We start from the raw sequence: 15552 nt of genomic DNA on the forward strand, positions 1-15552 counted from the left end.
TGGCAGAAGGAACTGTATTTACGAACCACAGAGCAAATGGGAGGTGATACAAAAAATATCATTGGTTGTTTTCTTTTTTTGAGTTAACAACAATCACTGTTATTAGCATTATCTATAAATAAGACACTATGTTAATTTGACTCAAGTATTATATTGAGTTAGTTTTTGTTTAAGAGTTTAGTTTAAGATAAGATGACCCACTGTCAAAAGAATAAAGTCACCTACAAGGGAAATTAAAATTCTAGTTCATTTGTAGATGGATCTGAGCCCTTATATGTCAGGAGAAGAGTCATCAGAGAACAAAAAGACGAGTGTGGAATAAAGGAGGAAAAACAGACTCTCTCTATCAGGCCTGCCTTCCGCAGGATGGGTGGGGGCTTGCATAAGTCACTTACCTCGTTTGCATCCTAGTTTATTCATCTAAAAAAAGACTCAGGTTGGACGAACAGATTCTAAGGTTCCTTTCAACTTTAAGATTCCTATTCCATGTGGGAAAAAAATAGTTTGAGACAATAAAATTGATGATACAAAATGCCCCAGATAAATGGACCATGGCAGCCAAGCAATTTTCAACCAAACAACCACACTAGAGATGGAAAACAATTCTTAGGAAAGGAAAATAAGCACCGCAGTCATACAACAAGCAAGCTTGCCTTGTTTCTACATAATCAATGTTTCTCATTTAGGATTTTATGAATCAAACTAAATACAGCTAAGGTTTGAATCATCTAGTACTTCACATCCAGGACCTTCTAAGTTAGATGATCATTGTCTTTAACAGAGAAGGAAATGGCTGTGATGTTTGTAAACCTTGGAGAGGTAAGAATGACTACGAAATGCCCCCTCTTCTTCCTTTTCTTCCTTCTTTCCCCCTGCCCCTGTGATTGTGTGTTCAGCTTTTGCACACTGAGGAATAGGGACCAGTCATCTTTCCAAAGTATATGTAGAAGTTCTCATTCTATCCCATGGCACACTGATCAAGAGAAAGAATCTGATTCAGTGTCAGTTCCAGGAAGCAGAGAGGATGTGGTGACATGAATTTACAAACAAACAAACTTGTAAAAGAAACTAGTGAGAAGAGATTACTTGAACTAATTACACCAATTCCTAAAAATGATCACACTACAAACACCCACTACACCAAAATGGTTTTTTTCTCCAAGAACAAACACAGGACATCTTTTGGGGAAATAAAAGAAAGTGAGCAGCCTTCCTAAAATGCAGTTTGAACATCTCAGGCAATTTAAAACCTGGACTGGCTAACTAGAGACTTTAAATGCATACACTGTCTAATAAAGTAACTTAGCTAACAGTGATCTTATATATACACAACTGTTGCTCAGTGTCTATCAGAATAGGCAAACAATCACAACAACAAAAGAACGAAAAATCATCTATAAATATAGGTGACACTTTTTTCAAAAGTTCTAAACATATTCACATTCCTGCTTTCTCTGGTTTTCCTGAAAGGACCTCAGTGGGAATGGTGAATGGGTCGCTAAGGACTGCCTTGAGCAGCTTTCCCACACATCTTTCTCCTGGCCAGGTGAGGCAGGATGAAAACCAAGAAGAGTAGTTATCCTGGAGAAACTCCATGCCTAATTCAAACCCATCACACATGTGCAAAAAGGTGCCAGGGCCATAAGTGAAAGTGGCTCACATAACTTTCATATTCGTAAGAGATAAATCTCTCCTTTTCAAGTAGTTCAATAACCTTGTCCTGCATGGACAACAGCAGGTCAGGGTTTCTATCATGAATATGAACAGTGCTAAGAGAATTCTTATAAAATGCAGTTTATCTGTCTTAGAACTTGAATATTATCCAGTGTTAAAATATACATTAAATAGGGTCAGAAGGTTTATTTTCTGTATGACAGACTGATCAAAATATGACCTGCTGGAGTCTTTGAAACGGCATTGCTATAACTCAGTATTTAGGGAAAAACAAATAAAAGCATTGAACTTCATGAAATTGAATTTCAGGATCCTTTTTTAGCTTTTTGTTACTCTAAGGTTTATTAAATCAGTTTTGTAATCAGTGCCAGGTTTTCTTAAGTAGAAACACCAAATGAATCATCCATGTGAGAATTTCAGAGTAAATGGTGGTTTTTGGCAGATAAGATTACATAAAAGATGAGGTCTAGAACTTACCAACACATTCAGAATTTCATGTTTATAAACATTTTCCAAAACTCCTTAATATAGATTATTATCTTAAAGAAACAAGAATCTCCTTACTGATGATTCCTGCCAGAAAAACAATTCCCTCAGAGACACAGGTAAGTGTTTTAGTTTAAATCCTTGTTCAAATTCTTCAACCGATACCTTTACTTGAACTGTTTTAGAGAATAAAACAAACTTCAAGATCATAAAGTTCTAGAACTTGAAAAATCTTAAGAAATAAATCCATCTCATGTCACATTTTAGGAAACAAAAACCCAGAAAGGTGTAGCGATTTGCCCAAAGCATTTGTTTAGTTTATTTGAACTCTAACTCTAGACTTATGAAAGGATAGATGAATGGGGAAAGCAGATTAACAAACTAAAGATAGTCATCTGATGCATAATGACATTCATCAAGTCAACATAAAATCAAAGAAGACTTAAAATCAGTCTATCATCATCATTGCTAAATTCAGTTATGATAGAGTTACAGAAAAATCATCCATTTTTAGAATAACTTCTCTTTCATAGCATCACACCAACTGACATTTTAATTCAAGTTTTGGCATTTCGTGAGATTATAAACTGTGTTGTACTTAAGATGAAATAGAAGATGGTAAAATTCAAAACCAGAACCCTACAATAGAAGAGACATTATCTAGAATAAAGTTAAATGCCAGTAAGCACTTCAGAATGTACTAAAGAAAGAACAGATTTATTAGGGAATTTTCTGGGAAGGTCTTTCTAGCTCAATTATTCATTGTTATATGTATAAAGTCCTTGTGATAATCTGAACCACGGGTAAATTGACAAAACAGACATGTAAGTTTCTTTCAAGAAAGAAACAATAGGGATAAAAATAATAATGACACTTCTGGTTTATACCATTAACTCTATTTACTGAATGTCATCAGTAAATTTCACCGAGTTTTAAGTCTCAGTGCAAACAGTTTTTCTAAGCCATCTAGGGAAACACTGGGCATAAAACTTTCAAATTATGCCAAAGACTAATTAAAATAGGTATGTTGTAAATGAAATTAAGTTCAACCATATTACCCATCTGAGGACTGATTTTAAAGTTGTCCCACTCTAAATATTTTTCTATAGCTGTAAAATATAAGGGGATGTCTCTCCTACCCAATTCAGACAGGACCCTGAAACTGAAGCCAAAGGTGTACTGAGAGGTCATTACGTTATATGACATGGCTTCTTTAAAAGTCCTGGCTACCTGACATTTGATGAAAGGGCCTGAGCCCTTTGTGACGTGTCTACTTGATTATGTAGCAGTCTGAAGTTGCGGATTTGATATACATCTAACTCCACAAAGTTATATATTACATAACATATATTACATTCTGATAAATCACTGGGGAAAACATGTCAGTTTTGCTTCTAAAGCAAATGACTTTTGATGTTTAGCATCTTATTCTTAGCATAACCTTGACAAATCTGATAAGACACGATTCTCTTTAAGTGACTGCACTTAATGTATGAAGACTACTGCCTTTGCTTTATCATTCTCCTAACTCTAGTTTGGGGATATTTCTTAGATACCTCCATACATATTTCTCCTTGTAGGCACATTTTGTAAACTTATAAAGTATCTGCGTTGTTTTTAAATTTTTACCCAAGCTAGTAGGATGTAGGTATTTGAGATTGTTTAATTCTATCTGTACAAACACATCACGATGTAAACTCAAGGAGGTGTGAATTTGACTCAATATATGTTGGTTGTAAGAAATGTGTACAATGTACAAACACCAAGGTAATTCAAAGTTTCTAAGCTTCTGGTTTTTTCCAGTCTCCAAGTTTTCAGAATTATGCATGCAAACTGACACTATTTTTTGGCTTGACATAAATCTTAGTTAAATTCAATAGAAACTAAGTTTAGGAAACATAGACTGTCCCTGTAATAGAACAGATTATTCATGTAGAAGCATTATAAAAGAGAAACATGTCTAAAACTCAGGAATTACTCTGTAAAAGCAACACAGTCACATTATGCAATCAAATAGCAAAGAACTATGATTTTGCATTGTTGTGTTATTGCCACCACATGCATTTTCAGCCCTCAACTTTCATCAATCACAACAAAATTTCTGGCATTTAGAACCACTTCTCTTGGATTTCAATACCACAGAAATGGAATCGCAATTACTTGTCAGTCAACACTCAGAGGTTGTAAATGGTCTATATTCACGGTTAGATGTCAAAAGGCCAGGAAGAATTAGAATTGAAGTACAGTTTATAAAGATCCTTATTCAAGACGATAATAAATAATTTTTAATTTTGTAAATGCAGAGCATGCATAACTGCCATGCCCCCCCCATTTAGGATAACTCCTAAGCCCAGGGACTTCAGCATGTAGCTGCTTTCTCTCTGCGCCCTTAGGCGTTTCTGGACATTTTAAATCTATTGGGACAAGTCTAAACCTTACCAGGAACTTAAAGCAATGATCAGTACAAGAAAATTTCTAATTCTCTGCTGTTTAGAGGCTCATTTGCAAATCTCTTCATATAGCTATATCATTTTATTCTACAGGTATCAGTTTCCAGTTGACAGCAAATAAGACTTCCTTAAATTTAATAATAAAATTATGAACATGCATCAGAAAAAAAGCATTTGAACTTTCTTCTACAAACAACACCGGGGACTAATCAGAGATAACTATCTAGAAGTCCGCATCAGGGACATTAATCATCAGCACCAACTTGAACATGAACAATTATTTCTTCCAAATGAACTAGCCTCTCCTAATCAGAAAGAAAACACAATTATCTAAACACAACCATTACAACAGAACATATTCTACCCACCAACCGCACTGGCTTGCAAGACACTTTTTTGACTGGCTTGTTAAAATGCTAACATAATCAATTAATTGCACCTAAAATATTAACCATGTGTCTCGATCTGGGCAGGTTATACCATCTTGATGCTATCTGATAGCTATTCTTGCAACAAATCAAGCAAAATGTAGCACTTCAGTACTTACAGACAGCTCACAGAGAACACCATCTGGAAAACCTTTTGCAATTAAGAGTAAAGCTCCACACAGGGTTTATTGTTAGCCCCAGCATGGGAAAAGGAACAGGAGGGTGGAGGGGAGCGCTTACTTCGAAAATGCTCTGAAGCGTAATAATAGACATCCTCATAGCCCTCGTGGTAATCCTCTTCTGGTCGGTACTTTTTCCCCTTTCTTCTCCTAGATCTTCTTATCTGCTTGACAAAACCCAGGAAGCGGTCCATCTCTCACTCACCGCACAGCCTGGCTTAGCCAGCACCAGAGCGGAGCCACAGCCCAGCTGCTTGGAGAGCTGGTGGAGCATGAATGCTCAACACCAAACCTGGGGCTGGGGACGCTACCCTTCCATCTGCCTCTGTGCTACCACCAATGCAAAGATTTTAGCCAGCGGAGAGGAAAAAATAACAGCGATGTGGGTTTACCTTGACAAGATTTCTTATCCTGCTCGATAAACTGTCAAGTGTGCAATTTAGAAAGAATTTTTTAAAAAGAAGGAAAAGAGGGAGAAAGTGAAATGATAATAAAAGACTAAGAGAAAAAATAAACAGCAAAGCTTTGGATTTTAAACAGCTTCTAAACAAAACCAAAAAAGTTCAACAAGAGATTCAGCTGAGACGCGAGGAGTCCCAGCACTAGAATTTCACTATCCAATGTCTCCATCATCACGGGCGGGGGTGTAGGAGAAGAGAGGGGCGGGGAAACTTGTTAGTCAATGGACTAAACCAAAGCTAGAGACTCAACCGACTCTTTCACACCTGCTAATCCCACCCCGGAGAGCCCAGCTCCCTTCCGGGCAAAGCACCCGCTAGGGAAACGTCTGGGAAAGCTATTGTTTTGCGACGGGCAGACTGATTAACCCTTTGTGCTCTCTTGCATATCATATTAATGAGCTGCAAAGTGGTTTCATCCATATGCACTGCCTCTTGCTGACAAAAGTGTGCGGTATGTGTTAATTGGAGCAGCAGGGAGAAGGCTCAGCAGCTGCGTTCAAATGGCACACTTACCCACTGGGCATTAATGTATTCCAATCGCTGTTTGATCTAAATATTAAAATGCACTTCACAGAGAGTTTTCTCATAGGCTTAGTAACAGCATACCATAATCAGCAAATAAAGGAAACTGCATGGTTCTGAAGAAAGAAATATAAAAAATCCAACTCTGCTTACACTGAACTCAAATATAAATCTAGCTGAGTTGTTACACTTAAAAAAAAAGGTATGAAAACAAATGGGCTAAACAGAAAATAAAATTTAGTTCTTCTTGGAGAAGATGGAAGGAGGGAGAGAAGTTTTGAAAAATGCTCCCACCCTGTTCCTTCTTTGTCTCTATAATCACAACCCACCCCCTCTTTTTTTAAGTAGGACAATCAGAAACACTTCAGACTAGACGGAAGAAGTACTCTAAAGTCTAGACAGGTCAATGTTATTCAAGACTAATCTTTTCCTCTCTGATTTCTTTTGCAGGTCTTTAAATGAATGTGAATTTTTAACACCAGGAAAAATTCAACTTGTTTACAATATAATTAATCAAACATGTCAGCATGTTACCTACTAAACTAATAATATTCTGCAGCTGCACAGTCCCAGGAATGTAATTTTTAAAAAAGCTTCTTCCTCTATTGAAGTTCGTTCAGTATCTGTGTAATCTCAAGTTTGTAGGAACATCCCAGAGGGAAGTGATTGCACTCTGCATTATCTGTTCCTAGATTTGCAGGCAATCTGTCTCTCTTCTAGCTTTCCAGTTCTCTATTTTCAGATATTAATTGCTAAAAATGGAGTAGGGAGACATTAACTCAAAGAGGTAAAAATTCATCAAACAAGAATATTTCAGCTCTGAAATGTGTAAAGTTAGACTCAATGATTACATGAATTTCTTCTATTCCTAGATATCTCCTTTTTCCAAAATGCCTTATGAATGAGCCTGAGAAGAGAAACAGAAACTTAATGATGCTGACAAAAAGATACTATAAAATGTTTTACGAACATCTTTAAACAAAAAAATCACTTGTCCGTAGGTTTCAGATCATTTATTATTCTGACTCCCTCAACCAAAATAAACTGGAAGAGTTTAAAAACAGTGAACTAAAAATATAAAGATCTGGAGTTTAGATCTTGTATTGGTCTCTTAAAAAAAGGATAATAGAAATACATAGCTGTTCCTTTCATTTAATCCTAACAATCTTTATAATGAGGTGATACCTCTATGGATGAGGAAACAAGGTTCAAAGGTGTTTTATTGGTTTATCCAAGATCATGAAGGTAAACACAGCCAAATATTCCCTAGTACCAGGTAATTTTTTCATACAAATTCAGAGATTATCTTGTCTATCTAAGAACTATTTGCATTGAGTGATTCACTGTTTCATATGTAGGTCTGCAATTGAAATGGAGTTTGAAAATAGTTGTTGACTTTCATTTTTAACTGGGACTTATTTTTTAATATATCCTGATTTATGTAATTGATTTGTCCAATACACTTGTCCTCCAGAAATTATGCAGGCAAAAAATTTTACCCAACTACACCAGAATTATTAGAACTCCTAAATTAGTGGAGTCCACATTATTTAAGATTTATATTATTAGCTCCCAGTTCAACCTGAAATGACTGACATTACAGAATAGACGATGCTTTAATACCTTTTTGCATAAACCAATCTTAAAACATTCCACTATAGTTTACTGATTTTTACTTTTAGTATTTGAAGAGACTGAAAGTTTCCCAAGCAACCACTTCTCAGGAACCAAAGCAAAGTAAAGTTACCTACGTACCAAACTGTTTTCAGAAATACACAAAAAATATGCTTAAGCACCTTTCTATTATTTTCCTAGTTTTGAGGGATTTTATTTGAGAAGTTAACACTTTGGTATGTGGTTATAATGACAACAATATTACGCACGATGAGATTTGGTGGTGCTGGGGAAGAGTGTAGAGTTCAGCAGTATACTTGGAGGGGCACGGTGACGGTGGAGGAGGTAACAGCCCATTGAAACAATCCCAGATGTGTGGGCAGCAGGAACAGGGAACCTGCTATTTAGAGGAGGTCTACTTGGGACTCAAAAAATGAAGCAATGTGGCCATGTGTGATGTGAGGGAACGGAAGCACTGTGTATGTGTCACAGCCTGAAAGACAAAAGGCAAGACACCTGCTGTCCTGCCCAAGGGGTGGGCGTGAGGACAGGATCCTTTCCTCAATCTTCCTAGGCCCAAACCTCTGAATTTTTCCCAAATTCTAGCCTACATCCTCCATGTTTAGCAACCTAAAATCTTAAGGACTGATGCCATGCAACAATTAGCTAATCCCCCAAGACAATGGGCAAATTAGTGGAGTCAAGTTCAAGGCCATTCAGTCCACTACTGTCTCTGTAGAGAATCACTCTTTCACCTCGTAACATAAACACTGGGAAGTGGTGCTATTCCCCAGTCACTGCACTCTACAGTCGAAGCAGATGGGACAGTTTAGAGGTTGCAAATGGCACTTCATGGAACGAGTAACCCCACAAATGTGTTTTGTTCGGCGCATACTGGTGTTTTCTTTTTTTAACTGGGCCAACATCTAAGAGTCAGGAATTTCACAAATAAATCAGACATTTGATTTTTTTTTCTTGAAAAGTCAAAAGATCTGGCAACTCTGGGCCCGGTTCCAACATGGCAACTATTGATTAGAGCGGAGTGGTGACTGCCATCCGTAAATAAACATGTGCTTTCCACTTAGCCACAGTCCCCTCCTCTGGGCCCAATTCTCTCACTCACTTACCACCTGGTCCCTGTAGGCATTTATTCTTGTGAACCTTGGCTGAGGTATTATCCTGCCACTTCGCAAACACCAATTTCTTTAAGATAAATTTTAGCTCTCTTGTATTTTCATGTAAAGAAAGCAGATTATTATGACAAATTGGTTTTAGTTAAGCTAAATGTTCACTAAACTATAAAATTAAATGTCTCAGAAAAAAACGTGTTCACATGGGAAAATGGGAAAATAAAACAGATTGAATTATTCAACAAAATGTGCTTCAACCAAGAACAGCAAATATATATGTTAGCAAATACTTTTAAAATAGCTAATTCTTTTCTTCCTGGGAAGTAGGCAATTGCCTGAATAGCATTCACATGGTTTCCATGCCCTTCTGAAGTAGATTCTCCATCCCCTCCGAGGAAAAGAGGAACAGACCAACTATTGAGATTAAATCTTCAATTTACAGTCTTCACTAGATCACTGGGGCCCTTCCTTATATGTTTAGAGTGAGTAATGATTATAGTATTTTCTGAGTAGTAGTATGGGACAGCCAGTCTATCAGAGAAGTCTTTGAGACATTAAACCAATCTGGCCCTTTTAGATGCCTTGGTGTTTGCACGGGATGCCAAAAACTGAGGCAGACTCCGTGTGACCATAGGAAAGACGCTCAGACATACTGAAGGTAGCAGAGAGAGAAAATACCCTGGTCTCTGGAGGTAAGCCTGTCAGACCCAACGCCACTTCACTGTAGCAAATGATTTGTAATATGCCCTTTTAGTAGTCTAAATGAAATTTATAGATCATGTGGCCCATGCATACATAATTTCAACATAAAATGTCTTAATATATGTAGATACATATTTAACAATAGGTATTTTGTCAATCTGAGGACACTGAGCAGAAGATAGATCCTTGCACCTACTTCTAATAAACAATTTCAAATTGAAGAGATGATCAGAAGACATTCCATACAATGTACAAAGAAAAAGGGTAGAGTCACCAATAGACACCACAGTAAAAATGAGTATGTTCACTGTATATTAAAACTGTGAAAAACACCTCATGTCAAGAGCATGAAAAGACAAGTTACAGACTGGGAGAAAATATCTGCAAGTGACATATCTCGTAAGTGACTGTTATCCAAAAAATACAAAGAGCTCTTAAAATGCAACAATAAGCAAACAAACTACCCAATTAAAAAGTGGGGCTAAGACTTTAATAGACACCTCACCAAAGAAGATAAACAGATGACAAAGAAGCATGTGAAAAGATACCCACACCATATGGCATCAAGGAAATGCAAATTAAAGCAATAATGAGACAACCATTATTCACCTATTAGAATGACTCAAACCGAAAACACTGACAAAATCAAATGCTAGCAAGGATGTGGAGCAACGGGAACTTTCATTCATTGCTGGTGGGGATGCAAAATGGTACAGCCACTTTGGATGACAGTTTGGTAGTTTCTTACAAAACTAAATATACTATTACCATATAATTTACCAATTGTGCTCCCTGGTATTTACACAAAGGAGCTGAAAACATATGTCCACACAAAAATCTGCAGTTGGGTGTTTACGGCACCTTTATTCACAATTGCCAAAACTTGGAAACTACCCAGGTGTCCCTTAGTAGATAAGTGAATAAATAAGCTATGATACATCAGATAATGGAACATTGCTCAGCACTAGTGAGAAATGAGCTATCAAGCCAGGAAGAGACATGGGGGAAACTTAAATACATATTGCTAAGTGAAAGAAGCCAATGCGAAAAGGCTATATACTGTATGATTCCAACTGTATGACATTCTGGAAAAGGCAAAACTCTGGAGACAGTAAAAAGATCAGTGGTTGCCAAAAGTTAAGGGGGAGTGAGGGATGTATAAGCAGAGCACACAGGGTTTTGAGAGCGGTGAAACTATTCTGTGTGGTACTATAATAGTAGGTACATGTTATTATACATTTGCCCAAACTCATAGAAAGTACAACAACAAGAATGAACATGGATGTAAGCTATAGACTCTGGGTGATAATGATGAATCAATGTAGGTTCATGGCTTGGAGCAAATGTTCCACTCAGGGTTGGGGATATGTTGATAGTAGGGGATTCTATGCATGTGTGAGGGTAGAAGGTATATGGGAAATCCCTGTACCTTCTGCTCAATTCTGCTGTGAAACCAAAACTGCTCTAAAAAATAAAATCTATTAAAAAATAGATTTATGCCTCTTTATATACAGTATATGTCCCTCTGCATAACAGTATTAGCTTTAGGCTCAAATAATTATAAATTTTCACTTGCAGTAATATTTATTCATATAGATATATGAACGTTGTACAGATGCAGGACACTTTGTGAGAGTTTCTTCCTTATTTCAGTACTTCTAGCACTGCAGGCCTCCATCTACAAAATGCTGGTAGCCCCCTCTTTCCCTCCAACCTAGCCCAGCATTGGGATAATCCGGAATGTCCCTGGTGTGGGGGTATAGCTCAGTGGTAGAAATGCATGCTTAGCTGGGTTCAATCCCCAGCACCTCCTTTAAAAGAAAAATGTCCCTATAAATTTCCAGTAGGGACATTTTAGGTTGGTTCTTCTGACAACCGCAGAGCTAAATGGTAAATGAACCAAGCAAATGCTGCCCTACCCTTGGAATTTTTCCTGTGTCTTGTAAGACCCCCACCCCCACTTTGCTCTCCATGTTTCAGACACTTTGAACTGTGAAGACTAATTTATCACTCAGGTATTTCAGCGGTTCATATTCAAAGACAGGTAATACCCCAAGAATCATGAATGGTATAATACCGATTCTTCCAATCTTCTTGCTCTTCATGAATTTGTACAAAATTTGAGAGAAACTAAGTTTCAAAATGAATGCTTTAAATTAAAAATAAGTTCTTCACACCAAGTCCTAGGCATTTAAGTCATTATTCTGCCAGTAACTACGCTTAGATTTACTAGAAGGAGAACACTGTCTGTCAGTGTACCAGAATTAAGTCATTGCAGATAAAGTCACCACAGCCCTGCAATCAACCAGTGCTCCAGTTCTCACATTTATCTAAGTAATGAAAACACTTGTTTTCACTGTTAAAAAAATAAGTAAATAGCAAACAATAGCTCATGGTCCAAACAGGGCATATTAGAACCTGAAGTAAAATGCTTTCAGTGTACTAAATGTATTCCCAACCCTCCTCAGGCATAGATATCTGTGTGTAAGGAGACAGCCTCACAGAGAGACATTCGTTGTTCCTGCCAGATAAGAATGCTCAACAAATCTCTTTTGTTGCATTCCTGTGATAGCAATGCCCAGATAGCTTAGTTAACAAAACATACATAATCTACCGACATAAATTTTTTAAGAATTTAGATTCACAAGATTTCCGTGTTAGAAAACATTTCAGAGATCATTCCCAGACCCTCTAAACCCTCTCCCTACCAACATTCAAAGCTGAGGTTCCCACCAGATTCCAGAAATCCCACAAGACTCAGCCTTAGAGCTATCTACTCTGGAGCAGAGTAAAGGCTGCTTCTCCTCTGCACCTGGATGGTACTTTTGCTTCTGCCTCTTTTAAAGTAACTCCTCCCTTCACAATGTCCCTGGACTCAAAAATCTACTTAGTTAATGCACGGTAGCCATTATTGCTAATTTGAGATATGTAAAATGGTATGCATATTTTTTTATTATTTGATGTGCTCTCTTTGTTTTATTTCAGGGAAAATTATAAATACATGTTTCATTTACTTATGACTTTTAATTTCCTTTGCTCTTGTTTCCTACAAGGTTCTTTTCAGCCAATTAATTAATAATAATAGTAGTAGTAATAGTAGTAGTAGTAATAACAACAAATTTAAACATCTCTTGCTATGAGCCAATCTCCAAGAGCTTCATGGACTCATTTAATCCTCCTGACAATTCTGCGAAGTTGGTAATGTCATTGATCCCTACTCATGGATGAAGAAAGGAGATACAGAATAATTAAGTAACTTGCTCTCACAGCTGAAGGTGGCATATTTACTAGTCTGAAATGAAATGCATAGATGATACAACTGTTACATAGATAACTGAAAATACATATAAGCTCCTAATAATAAACCAGGCGGTTTAGAGTTTATGCTCTTAACTATCATGCTCTGCTGCCCCTCACGAGTTATTCTGCTTTAACAGCATTTTTGAAATGATGATGGTAACAAATTGCTATAGAATTTTAATGTCACTGCATACATGCAAATGAATGATCTTACAGATTTAAAGTTTATAATGCGCTAGAAATTATCTATTTTATAAATATAAAAATGATGAAAATTATGATGAAATGCTTTAGATGTGAAGTTAAAAGTCTCTGAGGGAAATACATTTGATTTTCAAATTCCCTTAGTGCAAAAAAGTTTGAGACCACTGCCTAAACTTAGTAGTGATTCCTTTTCACTTTTGTATCCTTAGCTGGGAGAACGTGTTATTTGTCTGATGAATGGATGAAAGATGGGACAAAGTATGAATAACTGGATGAATGAACAACTGATGGAATGATGGCCAAAGAGACAAGATTCACCTAACCTTGCTCACCGAGAGTGGGAGAGCTGTTATATAGTGGAAATAGATCTGTGTCCAGTCCCACTGGGCTAACAGGTCGTGGAGAAGACAGGGATGTGAGTGGAGGCATGAGAAGCATGAATTTGGGCTTGCTGTCATGACCTCCCAATGACACTCCAAGAGAACATGCCCAGGAAGCCACTGCCTCTTTACAGGGAGACAGACCTGAAAGGGAGACGTGCAGTGGACCTAAGACCACTGCTGCAGCCAAGCCCACATGTCTTGCAGCCTGAAGCAGAGCTGCCAGGTTGGACTCAGCCTTGGTTAACCCAAGTGCAAACTCCTTGCAGACCAGTGATCAAGAGAATAAAAATGATTGCTGCTGTAAACCACTGGATTGGGGAGGGACTCGTAATGCAGCTGTATTAGTGTATGCTGACTAGGGTACAACTGCCGATTCACCTAGTACAGTTCATGTTACATTAAAAGGATTCTTTTTTAAAATCTGTCTTTCTATCTAGAGTGGGAGGTACATAAAACAAGAGCCATATCTTATTGACAATTAGATCTTTGGTCTCTGGCACAGTACTGGACACAGAGTAGATGTTCAATACATGTTTAAAGATAGAATGAATGTATATCCAGAGAAAACTCTAATTCAAAAAGATACATGCACCTTAATGCTCACAGCAGCACAATTTACAATATCCAAGACATGGAAGCAACCCAACTGTCCATCGACAGATGACTGGATAAAGAAATTATGGAATATACATGCAATAGAATACTATTCAGCCATAAAAAAGAATAAAATAATGCCATTTGCAGCAACATGAATAGATCTAGAGATTATCATACTAAGTGAAGTAAGTCAGACAAAGACAAATATCACATGATACCAATTATATGTGGAATCTAAAATATGACACAAATGAACTTATTTACAAAACAGAAACAGACTCACAGACAGAAAACAAACTTATGGTTACCAGCGGGGCAGGGGGTAAGAGAGGGATAAATTAGGAGTTTGGGATTAGCAGATACAAACTACTATATGTAAAATAGATAAGCAATAAAGTCCTACTGTATAGTTCAGGGAACTATATTCAAAAGCTTATAATAACCTATAACGAAAAAGAATATATACACATACACATATACATATTATTTTTTCAAGAATGACAAGAAGTGTAGAGTTTGTTGCTAAGTCTTTGAAAATAACCAAATAAGTTTTGTAAGTGTTCATAATATCCAGCAGGTGCTTAAATTAATTTTTTCTGCGCCAATGTTACTACATGGGTACACAGTATACTGAACAAGTATGTAGTTCATATGCCTTGTAAGTATCTCAGTGTTGGAGGATGCTGCAAGTAAGGCTAAATAAACACAGAAAAGTATCTTAGTGCAATTTATAATTGTGTTAATTTACTATGGCATGAAATAAAAGGAGAATGCTATTCTGTTTATAGCTGCACCCATATACTACGACCCTACTAAGCTCCAGATTCACTTAACTACATTCAGCTTCCTACTACGAGGCATAATAGGCATCTCCAAGATAACAAGGTCAGAAACTCTAGACACAGCCCTCAAACCTGTACCTCTCATCATAGTTCCCATCTTAGTCAACAGTATCATCCTTCTGTTTGTTCAAACCAAAAGCTAGAGTCACCCATGATTCCTCTCCGTTAGACCACCCACATCCAATTTATCAGCTATGCCTTCAAAATATATCCCAAACTGATCTACCTTCCTATACTCCATTGCCGCCCCAAAGCCAGCCAGCATCCTAACTAGGCACCCTACTTCACTCTTGCTCTATTTTCCATACAATACCCAGAAGGATCGCCCTAAACATATATCAAATCCTGTCACTTTTCCTTCTTAAAACTCTGCAATGAGTTCTATGTGCTCCCAATGCACATACAACAAAACTCCACAACCCTTACCAGGGCCTTTGAAACCCGAGATGAGCTGGTTCCTGCTACCTCATTTTTTTTTTCACATTTTTTTATTGAGTTATAGTCATTTTACAATGTTGTGTCAAATTCCAGTGTAGAGCACAATTTTTCAGTTATACATGAAGATACATATATTCATTGT

The 15552-nt window shown here is 37.2% G+C and overlaps 1 protein-coding gene across 5 annotated transcripts in view; it reads right to left on the bottom strand.

The window, feature by feature from the left end:
* GRIP1 (glutamate receptor interacting protein 1) overlaps positions 1–15552 on the bottom strand; it is a 619135-nt gene that overhangs the window by 375148 nt on the left and 228435 nt on the right. For 2 of the 5 annotated variants that reach the window (XM_072973032.1, XM_072973031.1), the window contains exon 1: positions 5279–5495. The exons of 2 other annotated variants lie outside the window; for them this stretch is intronic. In XM_072973032.1, the coding sequence (XP_072829133.1) occupies positions 5279–5411 (133 nt within the window). In that variant the 5' untranslated portion in view covers positions 5412–5495. Of the gene's footprint in view, positions 1–5278; positions 5496–15552 lie in introns of those variants that run through there. One more of the 5 variants, XM_072973026.1, reaches the window with a different exon arrangement.

Source organism: Vicugna pacos, chromosome 12, assembly GCF_048564905.1.
Source record: "Vicugna pacos chromosome 12, VicPac4, whole genome shotgun sequence".
Taxonomy (NCBI): domain Eukaryota; kingdom Metazoa; phylum Chordata; class Mammalia; order Artiodactyla; family Camelidae; genus Vicugna; species Vicugna pacos.